General features: G+C 49.4%; 1 protein-coding gene across 3 annotated transcripts in view; it reads right to left on the reverse strand.

Annotated features, from left to right (window-relative positions):
* Positions 1–20,256, reverse strand: part of WDR17 (WD repeat domain 17) — a 73,989-nt gene that overhangs the window by 43,659 nt on the left and 10,074 nt on the right. For all 3 annotated transcript variants that reach the window (XR_003763432.2, XM_029077097.2, XM_029077100.2), the window contains exons 4-8: positions 18,868–19,101; positions 13,674–13,943; positions 12,170–12,292; positions 7,593–7,777; positions 3,857–4,025 (exon numbers count right to left, since the gene is read on the reverse strand). Coding sequence is in view for 2 of the 3 variants with exons in the window: in XM_029077097.2 (XP_028932930.1) it covers positions 3,857–4,025; positions 7,593–7,777; positions 12,170–12,292; positions 13,674–13,943; positions 18,868–19,101 (981 nt within the window). In the remaining variant the exon portion in view is untranslated. The remainder of the gene's footprint in view (positions 1–3,856; positions 4,026–7,592; positions 7,778–12,169; positions 12,293–13,673; positions 13,944–18,867; positions 19,102–20,256) is intronic.

Raw genomic sequence — 20,256 nt, forward strand, 5'->3', positions numbered from 1 at the left:
CACAAGGAGTTGCTTTACCTTGATGGGCCCACACAAATACTCCAGATCTCCTACAAACATCCCCTCTGCCCTGAGAACTCTTAGAATTTAGAAAATTGTTTTGTTTTTATATGTTTTTTTTTAACCTCTTACTATGTTCCAGGTATCATTCTAAGCCTGGGGTAGATACAAGGTAAATAGGTTGGACACAGTTCCTGTCCCGTATGGGGCTCTCCATTTTACAGATGAGGGAACTGAGGCACACAGAAGTGAAGTGACTTGCCACTGCAGACAAGTGGGGAAACCATTCATTCATTCCTTCATTCATTCATTCATTCAATCGTATTTATTGAGCGCTTACTGTGTGCAGAGCACTGTACTAAGTGCTTGGAAAGTACAATTTGGCAACAGATAGAGACAATCCCTACCCAACAACGAGCTCACAGTCTAGAAGGGGGAGGCAGACAACAAAACAAAACAATAATAATAATAATAATGTTGGTATTTGTTAAGCGCTTACTATGTACCGAGCACTGTTCTAAGCGCTGGGGTAGACACAGGGGAATCAGGTTGTCCCACGTGGGGCTCACAGTCTTAATCCCCATTTTACAGATGAGGGAACTGAGGCACAGAGAAGTGAAGTGACTTGCCCACAGTCACACAGCCGACAAGTGGCAGAGCTGGGATTCGAACTCATGAGCCCTGACTCCAAAGCCCATGCTCTTTCCACCGAGCCACGCTGCTCAGGCATCACTACCATCAAAATGGATAAATAGAACCATAGATAAATGCACCTCATTAATAAAATAGAGCAATAAATATGTACAAATATATACGAGTGCTGTGGGGAGGGGAAGGGAGTAATGCAGAGGGAGGGAGGAGGGGGAATGGGAAGGTGAGGCAGAGGGAATGGGAGGGCTCAGTCTGGGAAGGCCTCCTGGAGGAGGTGAGCTCTCAGTAGGGCTTTGAAGAGGGGAAGTTTGGCGGATGTGAGGAGGGAGGACATTCCGGGTCAGAGGTAGGACGTGGGCCGGGGTCAACGGCGGGACAGGCGGGAACGAGGCACGGTGAGGAGGTTAGCCGAGGCAGAGGTGCGGAGTGTGGGGGCTGGGCTAAAGGGAGGAGAGAAGGGAGGTGAAGTAGGAGGGGACAAGGATTAGAATTCAGGTCCTTTTGACTCCCAGGCCCGTGCTCTATCCGCTAGGCCAAGCTGCTTCTGCTCTTTCACATCTCCCTTTTCACACTAGGTAGAATGTTCAGGCACCAACTGACGACTTCTCTAAACCCGAGGAGCTGCCGGTCGCTAGCTTGCCCACATACTGCCCAAGTAAACGCAAAGAATCCGGACCTCGGATTCAGAAGACTTCGGAGTCAGAGGACCTGGGTTCTAATCCTTGCTCGACTACCTGTCAGCTGTGTGACCTCGGGCAAAACTTCACTTCTCCGGGCTTCCGTTTCCCCATTTATAAAATGGGGATTCAATAGCTGTTCTTCTTTCCACCTTAGTCTGTGAGCTCCACGTGGGACAGGGCCTACGTTTGACCTGACCGTCCTGTATCGATCTGTAATTCATGTATTTATATTAATCACTGTCTTCCCCTCTAGACTGTAAGCTTGTTGTGGGCAGGGCAAGTGTCTTTTATAGTCTTATAGCTTACTCTCCCAAGTGCTTAGTACAGTGCTCTGTGCATGGTAAGTGCTCAATAGATACAAATGACTATCGTCCCCAGTGCTTAGGACCGTGCTAAATGCTTGACAAATCCCACAGTTATTGTCTATCATCATCGTGCTGCTCTCCATTCTTCATGCAGTGTGGTAACTATAAACTGGGATCTGTGCCACTGACCCGACCGAGGTTGACAAAATGACCACCAAAGCAGAGCCCGAGGCCTAGTCCATTGCCCATTTCCTCCTCAGAGGCCAGCGTGGGGCCGGCCCGGCCTGGACCCCCAAGTGCCGGCACCGGACTGAACAACCGCTCTGGCTTGGCCGTAGGTCTTTGTCCAGGAGGCTTCCTGAGGTGGAGGAGGACGTCCAGCTCCACGATGTCGTCCTCAGGAGAGGTTCTGGGGGCTGCAGTCCATGCAGAAGCTGCGGGGTGGGCTGACAGGACCCCTTCATCCTCCCTTCCCGCATTCCCCTTGTCCGACAGCCCATCGCTCCACCCGTCTTCGAAACCCTACGGAAAGCAGCGTGGCATAAGGATAGAGCCCGGGCCTGGCAGTCGGAAGGAACCCGGGTTCTAATCCCCATTCCGACACATGTCTGCCGTGTGAACTTGGGGAAGTCACTTCACATCTCTGGGCCTCAATTCCGTCATCCATAAAATGGGGATTAAGACTGTGAGCCCCAACTGGGACAGGGACTGTGTCCAACCCAATTTGCTTCTATCTACCCCAGCAGTTAGAACAGTGCCTGATACTTAGTAAGAGCTTAATGAATACTACAACTATTTTGCCACTGATTGATTGCTTGAGATCCGACTGTTTGCTTTCTCCAAGCCCACTTTTCCCAGCTGTCCTTTAATGAGAACACCTCTAAAATGGGAATTTAATACTCTTCTCCCTCCTACTTAGACTATGAACCCCATGTGGGACAGGGACTCTGTCCAACCTATCGCGTATCTACCTCAGTGCTTGACACCTAGTAAGTCTATTAAAAATACCATAAAAAAATTAAAAGAGATAACTGAAACCCAGCAGCCAGGAGGACCTTCAAACTAATTCTTGAAAAACTTAAAAGGGGATTAGAGTGACGAGGTTCTGTCCTCTAATTTACAGCCTGGGAGATGATGACAGTGAAAATTATGGCAGTAAGGGCTTACTAGGTGGCAAGGAGTGTTCTGGGCGTTGGGATGGATACAATACAACCGGATCAGCCACATGGGACTCCGGGTCTACAAATGGGACAGGGACTGTGTCTAATCCGATTTGCTCGTATCCACCCCAGAGCTTACATCAGTGCCCGGCACGTAGTAAGCCCTAACAAATAGGGCCATTATTATCAGATTATTATCTATTAGTCCTGTATCCCTGCCACTAGCCCACACTCATAACTGGGCCTTTGTTCTTTTCAGTTCTTCAATATCGAACCCTCCCAAAAATTTGGTTTCGTAGCTAGTATTATTGTGTTTATGACGAATCCTATCAGCCAGCTGGAGGAAACAGTTGAAACTCTTTGAAGTGAACCCCTCATTTAATGAAGTAAAATGCTCTTTTACTGGGAGACACTGGAACATTGTCCAGCCTGGAAGAAGATCTTGGAATCTTTTGTCCCGCAGTAATTTACCTTGATATCAATCAGTCCATCGATGGTATTTTATTGAGCGCTTCCTGTCTGCGGAACACTGTACTAAGCACTCGGGAGAGTGCAATATGACAGAGTGGGGAGACACAAATCCCTGCCCACAGAGAGGTTACAGTTTTAAAAGGACCGCTCTACTCGATATCCACATCAACTAGGCTCCTCTTTAAAATTAGGCCCTAATAATGACCATAATAATAACTGTGGGGGGGTTTTAAGCACTTATTATGTGCCAAGCACTGTAATAAGCACTGGGGTAGACAGAAGCAAATCAGGCTGGACCAAGTCCCTGTCCTAGATGGGGCTCATAGTCTTAATCCCCATTTTACAGATGAGGGAATAGAGGCCGAGAGGAGTGAAGTGACTTGCCGACGGTCACAGAACAGACAAACTGACACAGAACTGGGATTCGAACCCAGGTCCTTCTGACTCCCAGGCCTGTGTTCGATCCACTAGGCCATGCTGCTTCTGTCAGACCTAGGATTCAGAATTCCCCCGTTTTCCTAACTCAGACAAGGAAGTAAAGCATTTCAAGGGTGAAACCATTCGAAATCTACCAATCCACACTCCTCACCTGGAGCCCAGGAGAGAGAGTAAATTACCCCTTCATTTCCGGGAGAGGTGGAGACCGCGGTTAGGGTATTTATATCCCAGACTTTTATTGTTCCATCAAATGACGCCGTCGCTAGAAGGTTAGGATTATCGGGTTTGAATTTGCAGTCAAAGATAGTTTCAACGTGTCCCTAGATGGATAGAAAAGAAAGTTCACAGTATGTCAAATGTCATGCCTTCATCGGAAATAATTAGGGGGCTTATATTTTGGGCAAGTCAGCGATGGGACCGCTGACGTTTATTTTAACCGACATGAATAACCATGATGAAATTTACAGAAAAGGAAAAGGGTATGAGATTTGGACCGTGGAAGCCACTGGATTTTCTCAGCTTGTTTGTTGCTCCCCTCTAGGATTGGACTCGAAAATAACCCCAAAAGAAATAAACTTTGCTAACTACCTGGTAAAATCCCATTAGTCAATGGTGTCTAGTATTTATGTGCATATTTCTGGTAATATTAATGCTATTAATTGATGATATCAGTAATAAATAGTGAAATGGGGAAAAATAAATCAATGGCATTTGGGGCACATTTATGGTGGGAAGATCACTGTACTGAGGACCTGGGAGTTGGAAGACATACTCCCTGCCCACAAAGAGTTACAGTCTGGAGAATAAAGGTTATAACTTGACACGGAAACACTGCTTTTTAAGTTTTGGGTTTGGTTTTTTTTTTGGTGGGGGGGGCACGTATTGGCAAATTAAAGGTGTACAAACGATCCGCTAGCAATTTCTTCTCTTTGGGTATTTCTGTGTCTCCCTAGTACTTCAGGACATTTTCTGTAAAGGTGTATTTCAGCCAAAGTGGAACCAAAAGTTCCCTCCGATACTTCTGATTTCATGTTTTTTCTTCAGATATTGTCCTTGGCATTGGTGGCAAATGCTTTCTCTCATCTGATGATAATAGTGATTGTGGTATTTGAGGGGTGCTTACTATGTGGACAACACTCTACTAAGCACTGGGGTAGATACAGGATAATCGGGCCGCCCACAGTCCCTGTCTCACATGGGGCTCACGTCTAAGGAGGAGAGAGAACGGGGGTTGAATCCCCATTTTATAGAGGAGAAAACTGAGGCTCAAAGAAGTTCAGTGACTTGTCCAAGATTACACAGCAGGCAAGGGGCAGACCCAGGATTAGAACCCAGGTCCTCTGACTCCCAGGCCTATGCTAGGCCAAATCTGACCCATTCTAGGTACAGAGTTTAGCGGGGAAGAGTATGGCAATTCTGAGCAGTGTGCCGCAGTTATGTCAGTCAATCGTATTTACTGAGTGCTTACTGTGTGCAGAGCACTGAACAAAGCACTTGGGAGCATAATAATAATAATAATAATGTTGGTATTTATTAAGCGCTTACTATGTGCCGAGCACTGTTCTAAGCGCCGGGGTAGACATAGGGGAACCAGGTTGTCCCACGTGGGGCTCACAGTCTTAATCCCCATTTTACAGATGAGGGAACTGAGGCACAGAGCAGTTAAGTGACTTGCCCACAGTCACACAGCCGACAAGTGGCAGAGCTGGGATTCGAACTCATGAGCCCTGACTCCAAAGCCCATGCTCTTTCCCCTGAGCCACGCTGCTTCTCCGATAGGACAATATAACATCCGATAGGACAATATAACAGACATATTCCCTGCCCACAACAAGCTTACAGTCTAGAAGGGGAGAAAGACATTAATGTGGTGGCCAGTATAGGTAGCCATCGCTTTAATAGATCCCCAGTGGACTGGAAGATTTAAGACAGACTTAATTCTAAACTTGGGCATTGGGAAAATAGATTCACCGCATATTCTGCTGCACACAGAAGGTCTGTGCTCTTTCCCCTTAGACTGTTAGCTCCTTGATGGTAGGGAAATTTCTCCCAACTGCGTTATAGCGTGGCGTAGTGGATAGCGCACGGGCCGGGAGCCAGAAGGTCATGGGTTCTAATTCCGGCTCTGCCACTTATTTGCTGGGTGACCCGTCTCTTCACTTTTCTGGGCCTCAGTGATCTCATCTGTGAAGTGGGGATTGAGACTCCGAGCCCTAGGTGATCTCAACTCCACCCTCTCTACTCAACTCACTCGCTCCCCTCTCCCTCCGTCGCTCACGCACCACTAACCCACAGCCCCGGATCACTGCCACCGTCCGCCCCCTTCGCTCTTATGCTCGAGCCGTTGAACGCTACGGAAATCTAAACACCAGGTCAAACTTTAAGTCTGTCCTTTCTTGCCTCAACTCTGCCTTCTCCTCTGCCCGGCAAGACTATCTCTCTTTCATTATCGACACCCATGCCCATCACCCTCGTTAACTGTTCCGGGCATTTAACTCCCTCCTCAGGCCCCTGTTCCTCCCCATCCCCGATCCCTCACCCCTAACGATCTGGCCACTACTCCATTAGGAAAACTAACACCATCAGGTCTAAGCTCCCCCAAATCACCCATCCTCCAACCCAACACCCTCCTTCCGACTCCCTCTTCTATTTTCCCGTCCTTTCCAGCAGTATCTTCAGAGGAGATCTCCTCCCTCTTCTCAGCCTCTTCTCCACTCTCCGAAGCACTTAATACAGTATGCCACATAAAGTAAGCCCTTAATAAATGCCACCCATTGATTTATTCCCACACTTCTCTGCTGAGATAAGGAGAAGACAGGTGATTGTCACATGCCAAAAATCATTTGCCAAGCCAAATTCGCATTCACTCTAGATTGTAAGCATGTCATGGGCGGGGAATGCGTCTACCAAGTCTATTGTACTGTCCTCTCCCAAGTGCTTAGTCCAGTGCTCTGCACGCAGTTAGTGCTCAATAAATACCACCGATGAGGATTCACATCATGAGTGCAGATGAATATACAAAGCACAGATGTTTTGCTCTTTCCATTTTCACCCAATTGCAAGAATGTGTAGCAGGAGAATTCAAACAACTATAAATTACTTTGAAAGCCAATTTAGGTTCCTCGAGGGAATGTATCTTGTCTATCTGCTTCTGTTCTTTACTCTTCCCTTTCGAAAGGGATCTGCACCTTCCATAAATACTAGTGAAAGCCTTATTTTTCAGCTTGATTCTTCCATACTTTGAAGGAGTGAGAGGTTTTTTTAATGGTATTTATTAAGTGCTTATTACATGTCAAACACTTTTCTGAGCGCCGCGGTTGGTATAAAGTAATTGGGTCAGACACAGTCCCTGTCCCGCATGGAATTTACAGTCTCGTAGGAGAGAGAGAGTTCACATACCTAAGTTCCTGTTGGGCAGAAGTGCTAAAAAGAGCAAAAAGAATGTGTGGCCAGTAGACTCTCTATAGTAATAGATTTGTCCTCTTTCAAATTGCATTTCTCTTTTCCATTTAAAATGATGATTATTCAGGGACAAACGGCCACATTTGAGGTACATATTTATTATTCTCTTTTATTAATGATGTGTATATATCTATAATTCCATTTATTTACATCGATGCTACTGATCCCTGTCCACTTGTATTGTTTCGTTTTGTTGTCTGTCTCCTCCTTCTAGACTGTGAGCCCGTTGGGTAGGGATTGTGTCATCTGTTGCCGAATTGTACTTTCCAAGCGCTTAGTACAGTGCTCTCCACACAGTAAGCGCTCAATAAATACCACTGAATGAATGAATATCCTAAAACGGCATTAGGAAAATATCAACGTCACACTGACTACGCCACGAAACAATACAGCCGCTCGAGGGAGAATGGATGAACGAGGCCTACCAAATCCCGAAGAAAATCCCATTTTTTGGCTCCCATGTCATAAAGCCCGACGCCGCCATCCATGAAACAACAGACCGCGTGTCCAGGAGGAAGAGAAAACGCCTGGTTCTGTGTCAGAGGAGGAGGAGGTGCAGCTTCACTGGTCGATGACGTGTAATGGCTTTTGTTTGGAGACTGCGTCGAAACTAATTTTAAGAGTTAAGGAAGCGGGAGTCAATATTTTTGCCGACACCTTTTCATAAACTGACAGCACGCTTCATGTCTCTAACTGTTTTCCTTAACGTGAACTAATAAAGCCATTGGGTTTCTTTCTTCGGTACAGTTGGAATCAGAGACAGTTCGGGGAAGATGAGATTGTACGACCTCATCGAAAGAACACCCTAAAGGCATTTGGTGAGAAAGGAGGCGGAGTGGAAATAGGGGGAGACCCACTCACCTGCTGGATGGAGACCTGAAGTTGGGAAAGCGGAAGCCGGTGAGGCGGAGGAAGGGAAAACTGGGAATGAGTTGCTAAGGACAGACCTGTATGGCCAGGTCCCAACAAGAAAGGAGTCTTAAAAGCCAAAGTTTGGCCCGGAAAGAGAGGGCGAGGGAGTGAGAGAGAAAACAGAGGCAGGTGCTGTAAATATTAAAGGCAACAACACCCAGGGGACAAACTTTTTGTTTAACCAACGTGGTCAGGACCGTGGATCCCACATTGGCCTTTTCGGCCACACGGGGACTCGAACTTCACTGTCGGTGCGGCCTTCTTGTAAACAGAGGGCCTTGGTTAGGTACTGGAAGTCTGGTCATGAAAAGACAGATATATATCACAACCGGAAGATGTTGTAATCTAATGGGAGGTCAGGGAACATGCATCTTGCTTCTGCTGAGCTCTCCCGAGTGCTTAGTACAGTGCTTTGCGCTCCGTGATAAGTATGCAGCCTCTCATCATCAACAAAGATGCGTAGGCTTCAATCATGAGATATAACTATATATATTGCCTTATTGATGGCATATTTCCTCCAAGAAACCTTCCCCGACTAAGCCCTCCTCTCCTCTTCTCCCACTCCCTTCCGCGTCGTCCCGACCTGCTGCCTTCATTCATCCTCGCTCCCAGCTCACAGAGCATATGTATAGATCCGTCATTTATTAGGTTATTTACTAGGTATATTAATGTCTGCCTCCCCCTCTAGGCTGTGAGCTTGTTGTGGGTAGGGAATGTATCAGTTTGCTATTGTATTGTACTCTCCTAAGTGATCGGTACAGTGCTTTGCACACAATAAGGGCTCAATGAATACGACTGAATGAATCAATGAATAATATAATAACGGTAGCATTTGTTAAGCGCTTACTATGTGCCAGGCACTGTACTAAATGCTGGGTGGATACAAGCAGATCAGGTTGGACACGGTCCCTGTCCCACATGGGGCTCGCAGTCTCAAACCCCATTTTCCAGATGAGGTAACTGAGGCCCGGAGAAGTGAAGCCATTTGCCCAAGGTCACAGCGGACGAGCGGCGGGACCGGCATTGCCCGTTGCCGGGTAGGGATTGTCTCTGTCTGCTGCCAAATTGTACTTTCCAAGAGCTTAGTACAGTGCTCTGCACACAGTCAGCACTCAATAAATATGATTGAATGAATGAATGAATGAATGAATGAATCCAGTTCTGACTCCCAGGCTCACTAAGCCACACTGCCTCTCTCCATATATAGGGGACCAAAAGACCTTGTAATCTAACTGGATGTCCGGAAAGGTTCATCTAGCTTCTTCTGAGCTCTCCTTGCACTTCGAACAGTGCTCTGCGTACAGTAAGTGCTCAATAAATGCGATGGATTAGCACAGTGCTTGGCGCTCCGTGATAATTACGGAATCTCTCATCACCCTAGATGGCTAAGCCTTGATCGTGAGATGGACTGTGAGCCGTCATTGGGCAGGGATTGTCTCTATCTGTTGCCCAACTGTACATTCCAAGCTCTTAGTACAGTGCTCTGCATATAGTAAGTGCTCAATAAATACTATTGAAAGGAAAGGAAAGATGGGCAGGCCAGAGAATTCGGCCAGTAGGTCAGTCAGTCAGAAATTCAGGAAACGATGAGAGTCCTGGATGTCTGGTGGCACGCCTCACACTCTCTCGTCATTTCTCAAAGGATGAGGCTTCTCAGGAGCTGCCCCAAAAGTAGCAGAATCCGAGCCCAAGACTCTTCACGTCGCTTCGAAACCTAAATAATGTTGGTATTTGTTAAGCGCTTACTATGTGCCGAGCACTGTTCTAAGCGCTGGGGTAGACACAGGGGAATCAGGTTGTCCCACGTGGGGCTCACAGCCTTAATCCCCATTTTCCAGATGCGGTAACTGAGGCACAGAGGAGTTAAGTGACTTGCCCACAGTCACGCAGCTGACAAGTGGCAGAGCCGGGATGGTGCAGTAGAAGAAGTCCAGTCTGGCAGCCAGAGCCATGTTTGAGTCCCGGCTCTGCCACCTCCCTGCTGTGTGACCGTGGGTGAGCCACTTTACCTCTCTGTTCCTCAGCTTCCTCATCTGCAAAACGGGGGTAATCGGATCTGCTTTACTACTCGCCCCCGCAGGGTTGTCGTGAGCGCAAAAATGAGGGGATGAACGGGAGAGTGCTTGGGGAATAAAAGCAGACGATACAAAACCGAGGTATAATCACAAGTCGGCAGAGGGACGGGGACGGGGTTACATTAAAAATAAGTTATAGAGGACTTTTATCTTGGTGGGATACTATTCCCCGGGATGAGGTGTGGACTCTTGACTACTATTACTGCCAGTTCGCTTCACCCTGCTTCCTTCAGGATCTTTGATAACACCGTCTTTAATAATAGGGGTACATATTAAGGATTTTCAATACGCTAAGCGTTCGGGTGGTTTCGAAGCTGTGAGATCGGAGAGAGTCCCCGGTCGACATGGGGCTCACTGTCCATCTTAACCCCATTTTAAGGATGGGGAAAGTGGCCCGGAGAAGCTAAATGACTTGCCCAAGGTCACCCAGCCCCAGGCTCTTTGGAATCGTATTGAACGCTTTGGTATCGCCCTGCTCTGGGATTCTCTTGGGTGGCTTTAGAGCCAGAATTCCTCGGGCTTTTTCCCTCTGGCCCCCAGCCCAGGATAAGACACTTTCTTGCCCACTTAAGACTGGTGTCCTACCCACCAGGCACCAGGCAGTAAGACTGTCATTACTCTTAAGGTGACACTGCACCCGTCTGATCTGTGCAACACAATTGGGAGGAAAACCTTACCTGTGTTCCACGCCTGGAAAAAAAGGGTTGAAGAATCAGGCTTCTCTCCCACACTGCCACCTTTCAGCCTGCTTTATTTAAGTCACCAACGTGGGTGGTAAAACGCAATATCCCCACCGGCCAACAGCCGTAGCCTGTGCCCTGACTGACGCCGTACCCAGCGCGCTCTGGGACCTCCGGCCCGCACTGGTGGTCCTGGTTTTCTGACTCCCCCCCAGCAGTCTGGCAGCCAGTCATGAGCTGCGGCTCACTTGCTTCTGCCTCTTCGATCCGTCGGCCCGCCTCATCTTCAGTCTAACAGCTGGCAGGTGTTTGTGTGCAGCCCGTAACAGGCGAGTAAATTAATAATAACATTATTGACGATAGGGGTACTTGGCAAGCACTTACTATGTGCCCCGCACGGTATTAAGCGCTGGGGATGATAGACCAGGTCCCACTTGGGGCTCATACTCTAAGTTGGAGGGAGAATAGGTGTTCAATCTCCGTTGTGCTGATGAGAGAGGGAACTGAGGCACAGAGAAATGAAGTGACTTGCCCAAGGTCACACAGCCGGTAGGAGGACAGAGCCGGGATTAGAACCCAGATCCTCTGACTCCCAGGTTCGTGCTCTTTCCATTAGGTCACTCTCCCTCCCCCTGACCGGGCTAGCCGCTTCAAATAAATGCCCGTCCCATCAATCCGTCAATCAGCTGTCTGTACTGAGCACCTACTGGGTCACATCATCAACATCATAATAATAACGATATTCAGTAAATGCTTACTATGTGCCAAGCACTGTTCTAAGCGCTGGGGTAGATACCAGCTAACCAGGTTGGACACAGACCCTGTTTCCCACATGGGGCTCACAGTTTTAATCCCCCTTTTTCACTGATGAAGTAACTGAGGCCCAGAGAGGTGAACTGACTTCCCCAAGGTTGCAGAGCAGAAGAGTGGTGGAGCCGGCATTAGAACCCACGACCGGGCTCTCCGCTTAACGCCATGATGCTAATCCAACATGGGACTAAGCATTTGGGAGAGGTCAACGGCAGCGAGACATCGATTCCCCGACCTCAAGAAGCTTACAGCCTAGTGAGGGTGGGCAGAGGAAATTGGCTAACCGACCCTGGAAGCAGGAGGAAGGACAAGGACGGAACGGACAGGAGGGCGAATGTTTCCCGAGGAAAGGGCTCAACAAATCACTGGATGTTCAAATGACATCTTGACGTATGCAGATGCCTAGGGTGGAACTAGAGTCTCATCCTAGGGACAAGTAATTAAAACTTCGGCCCTTCATGAACACTTGACACCTGCCACACCACTCATAGGAACTACGTAAAAGTGGAAGAAAAACGGACTTACATTTTTTCCTCGGAGGAGAATTCAGTACATGTAAACCATGAAACCCTGTTTTCTTCAGTTTAAAGTTGTCTATGGGGGTTGTCCTTGAGACATTCCACATTCTCAACACGCCAACCTGGGAATCTGGGAAGATTGGAAAGGTTTCTCTCTTTATCATCATCATCATCACCGTTATTTACTGACCACCTAGACAACCTCTAGATTATAAACTCGGTGTAAACCGGGCACGTGTCTACCGGCTTTCGTATGGGACTCTTCCAGGAGCTCTTCCCTTGGTAAGCGCTCAACAAATGCCACTGATTGATGATTTCCTACTGTGTGCAGGGAGCCCCGTACTAAATACTTGGGAGAGTAAAACAAAAGCAAATAATAGTAGTGATAATAATGATGATGGTGTTCGTTAAGCGCTTACGATGGGCCAGGCACTGGGGTGAAAACAAGGACACCAAGTCAAGATGGACACTGTCCCTCTCCCATGTGGGGCTCACAGTCTCAATCCCCATTTTACAGATGAGGGAACTGAAGCCCAGAGAAGTGAAGTGACTTGTCCAAGGTCATACAACGGACATGTGGCAGAGCTGGGTTTAGAACCCAGGACCTTCTGACTCCCAGGCCCATGCGTTATCCACTAAGCCACACCGCTTCTCTTTAGCCCCACTCCTCTTTGCATCAGCGATATCTATCGGGTGCCTCATGTGCAGAGCTCTGTACTAAAATGCTACGGCGAGTGCACTAGATGCTATAGTCTAGACTGGAAGCCCATCGCTGGGTAGGGATTGTCTCTATCTGTTGCCTAATTGTACTTTCCAAGCGGTTAGTACAGTGGTCTGCCCACAGTAAGCGCTCAATAAATACGACTGACTGACAATTTCTCTGGGCCTCGGTTTTCACTTCCGTAAAGGGGGGGAGATTAAGCCTGGGAGCCCCACGTGGGACAGGGCCAATGTCCAACTCATTTTGCACGTATCCACCCCAGCATCTAGTACGGTACCCGGCACATAGTAAGCACTTAACAGATGTCATAATTATCATTATTATTAGTGGATGGAGCTCGGGCCTGGGAGTCAACAGGTCATGGGTTCTAATCCCAGCTCTGCCATTTTGCTGGGACCTTGGGCAAATCACTTCACTTCTCTATGCCTCAGTTCCCTCATCTGGAAAATGGGGATTGAGACTGTGAGCCCCACGTGAGACGGGGACCGTGTCCAACTCGATTTGCTTGTATCTACCCCAGCGCTTAGTACAATGTCTGGCACAGAGTAAGCACTACATAGACGTCATGATTATAATAACGATAGTGATAATCGTGGCATCTGTTAAGCGCTTACTATGTACCAAGCCCTGGGTTGGATACAGCAGATCGGACTCCACGTGGGGCTCACGGTGTCGATCCCCGTTTTCCAGATGAGGTAACCGAGGTACAGAGAAGTGAAGCGACTTGCCCAAGGTCCCGCAGCAGACGGGTTTCGGTCGCGTACGGCGGGGGCGGGGGGGAGGGTCTGACCTCCGGTGATGAACATCCCGGGAGCGCTGGGGACCCAGGCCAGGCACTGCACCGAGGAGGCGGCGGCCGCGGCGGAGGCGGCGCCGGGGAAGCGGAAGGTGGTGATGCAGGACAGCGAGGAGGAGTCGAGCAGGCGGAGGGCGTGGTGCAGGTTGGCCACCAGCAGGTAGTCCGTGGACAGCGGGTCCCACTCCAGCGCCGTCACCGGGTCCTCCTCGTCCGTCCCTTCCAGAGACTCCGGCCTCAGGACGTGCTTCTGACTCTTGGAGCCTACCGGAAAGGGGAATGATAATAATAATAATGACGATAACGATATTTGTTAAGCGCAAACTCTGTGCCAGGCACTGTACTGAGCACTGCGGGTGGGTACAAGCAAATCGAGGTGGACGCAGTCCCTGTCCCAGGTAATAATAATGATGTTGGTATTTGTTAAGCGCTGTTCTAAGCGCTGGGGGAGATACACGGTAATCAGGTGGCCCCACGTGAGGCGCACCGTCTTCATCCCCATTTTACAGATGAGGTCACTGAGGCACAGAGAAGGTAAGTGACTTGCCCACAGTCGCACAGCTGACAAGTGGCAGAGCCGGGATTCGAACTCATGGCCTCTGAATCCCAAGCCCATACTCCTTCCACTGAGCCACGCTGCTTCTCTAAGCACGTGGGGGTCACCGACTCAATTCTCACTTTCGAGATGAGGTAACCGAGGCCCAGAGGAGCAAAGTGACCTGGCCCCGATCACGCAGCGGACAAGCGGCGGAGCTGGGACTAGAACCCACGACTTTCTGACTCCGGGGCCTGTGCTCCATCTACTACGCCATGCTGCTTCTCATTCATTCATTCATTCGCTCATATTTATTGAGCGCTTACTGTGTGCAGAGCACTGGACTGAGCGCTCGGGAGAGGACATGAAGCGCGCCGTTTGAGTTTGGCCCAAAACACCGGTTTAAATGCAATGCCCTCTGGCCCATCGCTTCCCGGGTCCGCAGGTGAGCCAGACGGATGGGCTCCAAACGAAGCCCTAAACGAGGACTGGTCGTCAGGCGTCCGGGACAGATGTCTTCTCAGAGCAGAAGACGACGGGACTGTAATGGGGAGACGAGGGCCACTGGGCAGAAGAAGCTCGGTCTAAAGGGCGACTAGCACAGAGTAAATACCGGAGGGAAGTACCGGTCTCGGTTGCTTATCGTTCTCCTAAACGACGACCGAGACAGCCCGGGCAGAGAGGACGTCCCCAGGGGAACGTCCACCCGCTGTCCCCCAAAGGGAGGGCAGGGACGGCCCGGGACGAGCAGCGTGGTTTAGGAGCACGGGGTTAGGAGTCGGAGGACTTGGGTTCTAATCCCGGCTCCTCCACCTTTCTGCTGTGTGACCTTGAGCAAGCCACTTCACTTCTCTGTGCCTCAGTTACCTCATCCATAAAATGGGGATTATGACTGTGAGCCCCACGGGGGACAACCAGATTACCTTGTATCTATCCCCGTACTTAGAACAGTGCTTGGTAATAATAATAATAATGTTGGTATTTGTTAAGCGCTTACTATGTGCCGAGCACTGTTCTAAGCGCTGGGGTAGACATAGGGGAATCAGGTTGTCCCACGTGGGGCTCACAGTCTTAATCCCCATTTTACAGATGAGGGAACTGAGGCACAGAGAAGTTAAGTGACTTGCCCACAGTCACACAGCCGACAAGTGGCAGAGCTGGGATTCGAACTCATGAGCCCTGACTCCAAAGCCCATAGTAAGCGCTTAAGAAGTACCTTTATTATTACTATTCGCGCTTGGCCTGGGGTCGCCCGTGCTGGTCCGGCCCATTAAGGGCCTAAACATCCAATGGGATTGATCATCCTGCGGAACGAGATTCCCCGAGCCCCTGGGTTGAGGGTTTAACAGAAACAGGATCCTTTACAAGGAATGCTTTTCCTGTATGTTAGTAAACGTTTTCTTTCGGTGATACCGAATCTCATGGTTTATTCTGTGGATAAAGCTGAGTCACGAACACCCTTCTCCCTAATTAGCTCTGTTGGGACGTAACAGCAAAGTATAACAATAAACAGACACATAACAATAATAATAATGATAATTATATTGATGGCAATTGTTAAATGCCTTGCTATGAGCAAGGCACTGTACTAAGCACTGGGATGGATAAAAGGAAATCAGGTTGGATACAGTCCCTGGCCCGCATGGGCTCACAGTCTCAATCGCCATTTTCCAGAAGAGGCACAGAGAAGTGAAGTGACTCGCCCAGGGTCACACAGCAGACAAGTGGCGGATCCAGGACAAGAACCCGTGACTTCCCGACTCCCAGGCCTGTTCTTAAGCGCTTACTCTGTGCCCAGCACTCTTCTAAGCACTGGGGTAGATAGAGGTTAATCAGGTTGGACGCAGTCCCTGTCCCACATGGGGCTCGCACTTTAAGTACGGAGGACTAGGATCTAATCCCCATTTTACAGATGAGGTAACTGAGGCACTAAGAAGTGAAGTGATTTGCCCAAGGTCACATGGCAGGCATGCGGCCGATCCGGGATTAGAACCCAGGTCCTCTGACTCCCGGGTCTGGGCTCCGTCCACTAGGCAGCACTGCTTCCGTGGTATTTAGAAGGCACTCAAAGTATATCATTACAACTGTATATCATCCTACGAATAGCTCGGAACAGTTCCGTTTAATGACCGTCCAGGAAGGTAGAGATTTTTGCAAATAAATCCTACGCCCTACTCTGACACCAAAGAATAACTGAAGCAGAAGGTGGAACAGGCCAAAGAGAGGGGGAATGCAGGACCCAAATGGACTCTGAAACAAATATGGGTCACAGAGGCCTCATTCGACTAATACGCCAGTGTGATTGGATTGCTAGTCTTCAAAGCCTTCGCGAATGAACTCATATTACCTTTTCTAATTTTACATCAGCCCGTTTACTACGAGCAGAGGGGCTCTTTCTCTGAGGAAAACACACTCTGAATGAGCTTCGGCAGAGCCGTCTCCAAGTCAAGGACTTCTATCGTGCTATCTTTGGTCTCGAAAGGCCAGATTTCACGACCGTTTCACTGAGACTGATGCATGTTTACGACTCTGTGTCTCAGAGCCTTCTGACACCCAAAGCTTGGTCCCAGATGGGAGATATTAATGTAACCGGACTTTCGCTACGGAAATCGGCTCTCTGTGGAGGCCGTAATGGCTCTGAAAAATAGAGAAGGAACTCGCCGGGACAAAACGCTCACCGTTGAAACACGATCGCATTAGAATATTAGCCCGATGGACCAGCTGTGTCAGCCTCGGACGACAGCATCCGGCCGCTCACGGGATCCTCTTAATTTTAGTAAGTTTCACCTCACGGCCCATATATTCTTTGCGGCGAGAACAGGACGTGGGATAAATAAATGACAATCCATTCCCTGGTACTCTTGATTCTATTTATTGCTCTCGATTCTATTTATTGCTCTCGATTCTATTTAATGCTCTTGATTCTATTTATTGCCATTGTTCTCGTCTGTCCGTCTCCCCCGATTAGACCGTAGGCCCGTCAAAGGGCAGGGACCGTCTCTAGCTGTTACTGATTTGTCCATTCCAAGCGCTTAGTACAGTGCTCTGCACATAGTAAGCGCTCAATAAATACTATTGAATGAATGAATGAATACTCTTCCCCCTGATCCAGCGATCAGGTGAGAAGCAGAAGAGTCCTAGTGGAAAGAGCAAAGACGCCGGGAGCCAGGAGTCCTGGCTCCTAATCGCGGCCCCATCCCCTCACTCGATCCATCAGCTGTATTTAGTGAGCGTTTAGCTTACTGTGTGTAAACCACCACTGAAGCAGCATGGCCTAGTGGATAAAGCACGGGCCTGGGAGTCGGAAGGTTCTGGGTTCTAATCCCAGCTCCGTCCCTTGTCTGTTGTGTGACCTTGAGCAAGTCACTTCTCTTCTTTGTGCCTCAGTTTCCTCAGCTGTAAAATGGGAATTATGAGTGTGAGCCCCATGTGGGCCAGGGACTGTCTTGTTAAGCGCTTACTATGTGCAGAGCACTGTTCTAAGCGCTGGGGTAGATACAAGGTGATTAGGTTGTCCCACATGAGGCTCACAGTCTTAATCCCCATATTACAGATGAGGGAACTGAGACCCGGAGGAGTGAAGTGACTTGCCCACAGTCACACAGCTGACAAGTGGCAGAGTTGGGATTCGAACTCATGACCTCTGACTCCCAAGCCCGGGCTCTTTCCACTGAGCCACGCTGCTTCTCAGCGCTGAATGACTTGTATCTACCCCAGCACTCGGAACAGGGCTTGGCACAAAGAACAGTTCTTGGCACATAGTAGGCACTTAACGAGTACCATTATTATCATTATCATTAATAATAATAATCCCAGCTCTGCCACTTGTCTGCTGTGTGTGTGTCCCTGGGAAAGTCACTTCACTTCTCCGTTGCTACATCTGTAAAGCGGGGGTTAAGACTGTGAGCCATATAATAATGATGGCATTTGTTAAGCGCTTACTACGTGCAAAGCACTGTTCTAAGCGCTGAGGGGGATACAGGGTGATCAGGTTGTCCCACGTGGGGCTCCCAGTCTTCATCCCCATTTTACAGATGAGGAACTGAGGCACAGAGAAGTTAAGTGACTTGCCCAAAGTCACAGGGCGATGAGCGACGGAGTCGGAGTTGGTGAGCTATAGACTGCAGCCAACCCGATTGACTTGTATCTGAGTCAGTGCTCAGCTCAGTGCCTGCCACATAGCTAGTACTTAACAAATACCATTTTTAAAAGGGATCTTCTCCACTCCCATGATTATAAAATAGGAGATCTGCTGGCTAATTTCAAGAATTGGCCTGAATCGTGTATTCCTGAGCAGGAAGAGGAACATCAGAGCTGGTTGTCCAAGAGACCACAGCCTCATTTTAGGCTGCAAAACCAAGGTGTATGAAATCTCCGATTTGTTGTGGTATTTGTTAAGCGCTTACTAGGTGCCAGGCGCCGAACAAAGCGCTGGGGGGAAACACGAGATAGTTGGGTTGGACACGGTCCCTGTCCCACCTGGAGTTCACAGTCTCCATCCCCGTTTTACAGACGAGGAAAGTGAAGTCGTGGCCCAAGCTCACAGAGCAGACGAGTGGCGGAGCCGGGATCAGAACCCAGCTCCTCGGACTCCGGGTCCCAGGCTGCTTCCCCGGCTCCTCGTTTCCTTTCCTTTGCTACCTCTGCTTTTACCTGGCTGGAAAATGGAGAGGCTTCCGTCCGTGTGACCGAACACCACTTTCCCTCTCTTCCTGGGATGCCACCGGAAGAGACAGATGTCGGCCAGGAAGCCGTGGGCTTCTCTGTGGACCGCCGCCGTCCCGCCGTCCGGCCCCGAGACTGTCCAGACGTAGAGCGGGCCTCGCGGAGAGGCGAAGGCCACGGCGTCGTCGACGTTCCAGCACCAGCCGAGGGACGCGGGCACTCCTGGGACACAGCCAAGGCACTCCCGTCAGAGAACGCGCCGTCGCACGACGACGACAATCACGGTGGCGAACGCGGTGGGGCGGGCCGGGGCGGTTTCGGGGTTGAACACGCTGGGACGCTCTCCTCGTTGTCAAAATAATAATTATTTGTTCGTTCATTCATCCGATCGTGTTTATTAAGCGCTTACTGTGTGCAGAGCGCCGTACTAAGCGCTTGGGAAAGGACGATACAACCATAAATGGTGACATTCCCCACCCACAACGCGCTCACAGTCTAGAGCCGGGGAGACAGACAACAATACAAATAAATAAAAATGACAGATATGTCCATAAAGGCCGTGGGGCGGGGAAGGAGAAGAGCCAAGGGAGCAAGTCAGGGCAACGCAGAAGGGAGAGGGAGATGAGGAAAATTTGTTAAGCGCTTACTGTGTGTCAAGCACTGCTCTAAGCGCTGTGGTAGGCACAAGCTCATCGGGTTGGACACGGTCCCTGTCCCACGTGGGGCTCACAGTCTCGATCTCCATTTGACAGATGAGGGAACTGAGGCCCAGAGAAGTGAAGTGACTTGCCCGAGGTCGCCCAGCGAATAAGTGGTGGAGCCGGGATTCGAACCCAGGTCCTTCTGACTCCCAGGCCCAGGCTCTAGCCACTAAGCGACACTCCCAGTCAGGGACGGCCTGGTCTTTGCCCGGGCTGGAGGGGCAGGGCATGGAGTAAGCCCGTCACTGGGCAGGGATTGTCTCGATCTGTTGCCGAACTGTACATTCCAAGCGCTTAGTACAGTGCTCTGCACATAGTAAGTGTTCAGTAAATACTATTGAATGAATGAATGAATAATAATAATAATTAATAATGATGGTATTTGTTAAGTGCTTACCATGTGCCAAGCACCGTTCTAAGCGCTGGGGTATCTATAAGGTAATCAGGTTGCCCCACGTGGGGCTCACAGTCTTAAACCCCATTTTACAGACGAGGTAACTGACGCACAGAGTAGTTAAATGACCGGCCCAAAGTCACACGACTGATAAGCGGTGGAGCCGGGATTAGAACCCACGACCTCTGACTCCCCAGCCCGGGATCTGAGGGTTTGGGAACTAAACACCTGCAACGTCATAACGCTAATGGAGGCATTCCTCGGGTCGGCCCTGGTCTCTGC

Source organism: Ornithorhynchus anatinus, chromosome 12 (assembly GCF_004115215.2).
Source record: "Ornithorhynchus anatinus isolate Pmale09 chromosome 12, mOrnAna1.pri.v4, whole genome shotgun sequence".
Taxonomy (NCBI): domain Eukaryota; kingdom Metazoa; phylum Chordata; class Mammalia; order Monotremata; family Ornithorhynchidae; genus Ornithorhynchus; species Ornithorhynchus anatinus.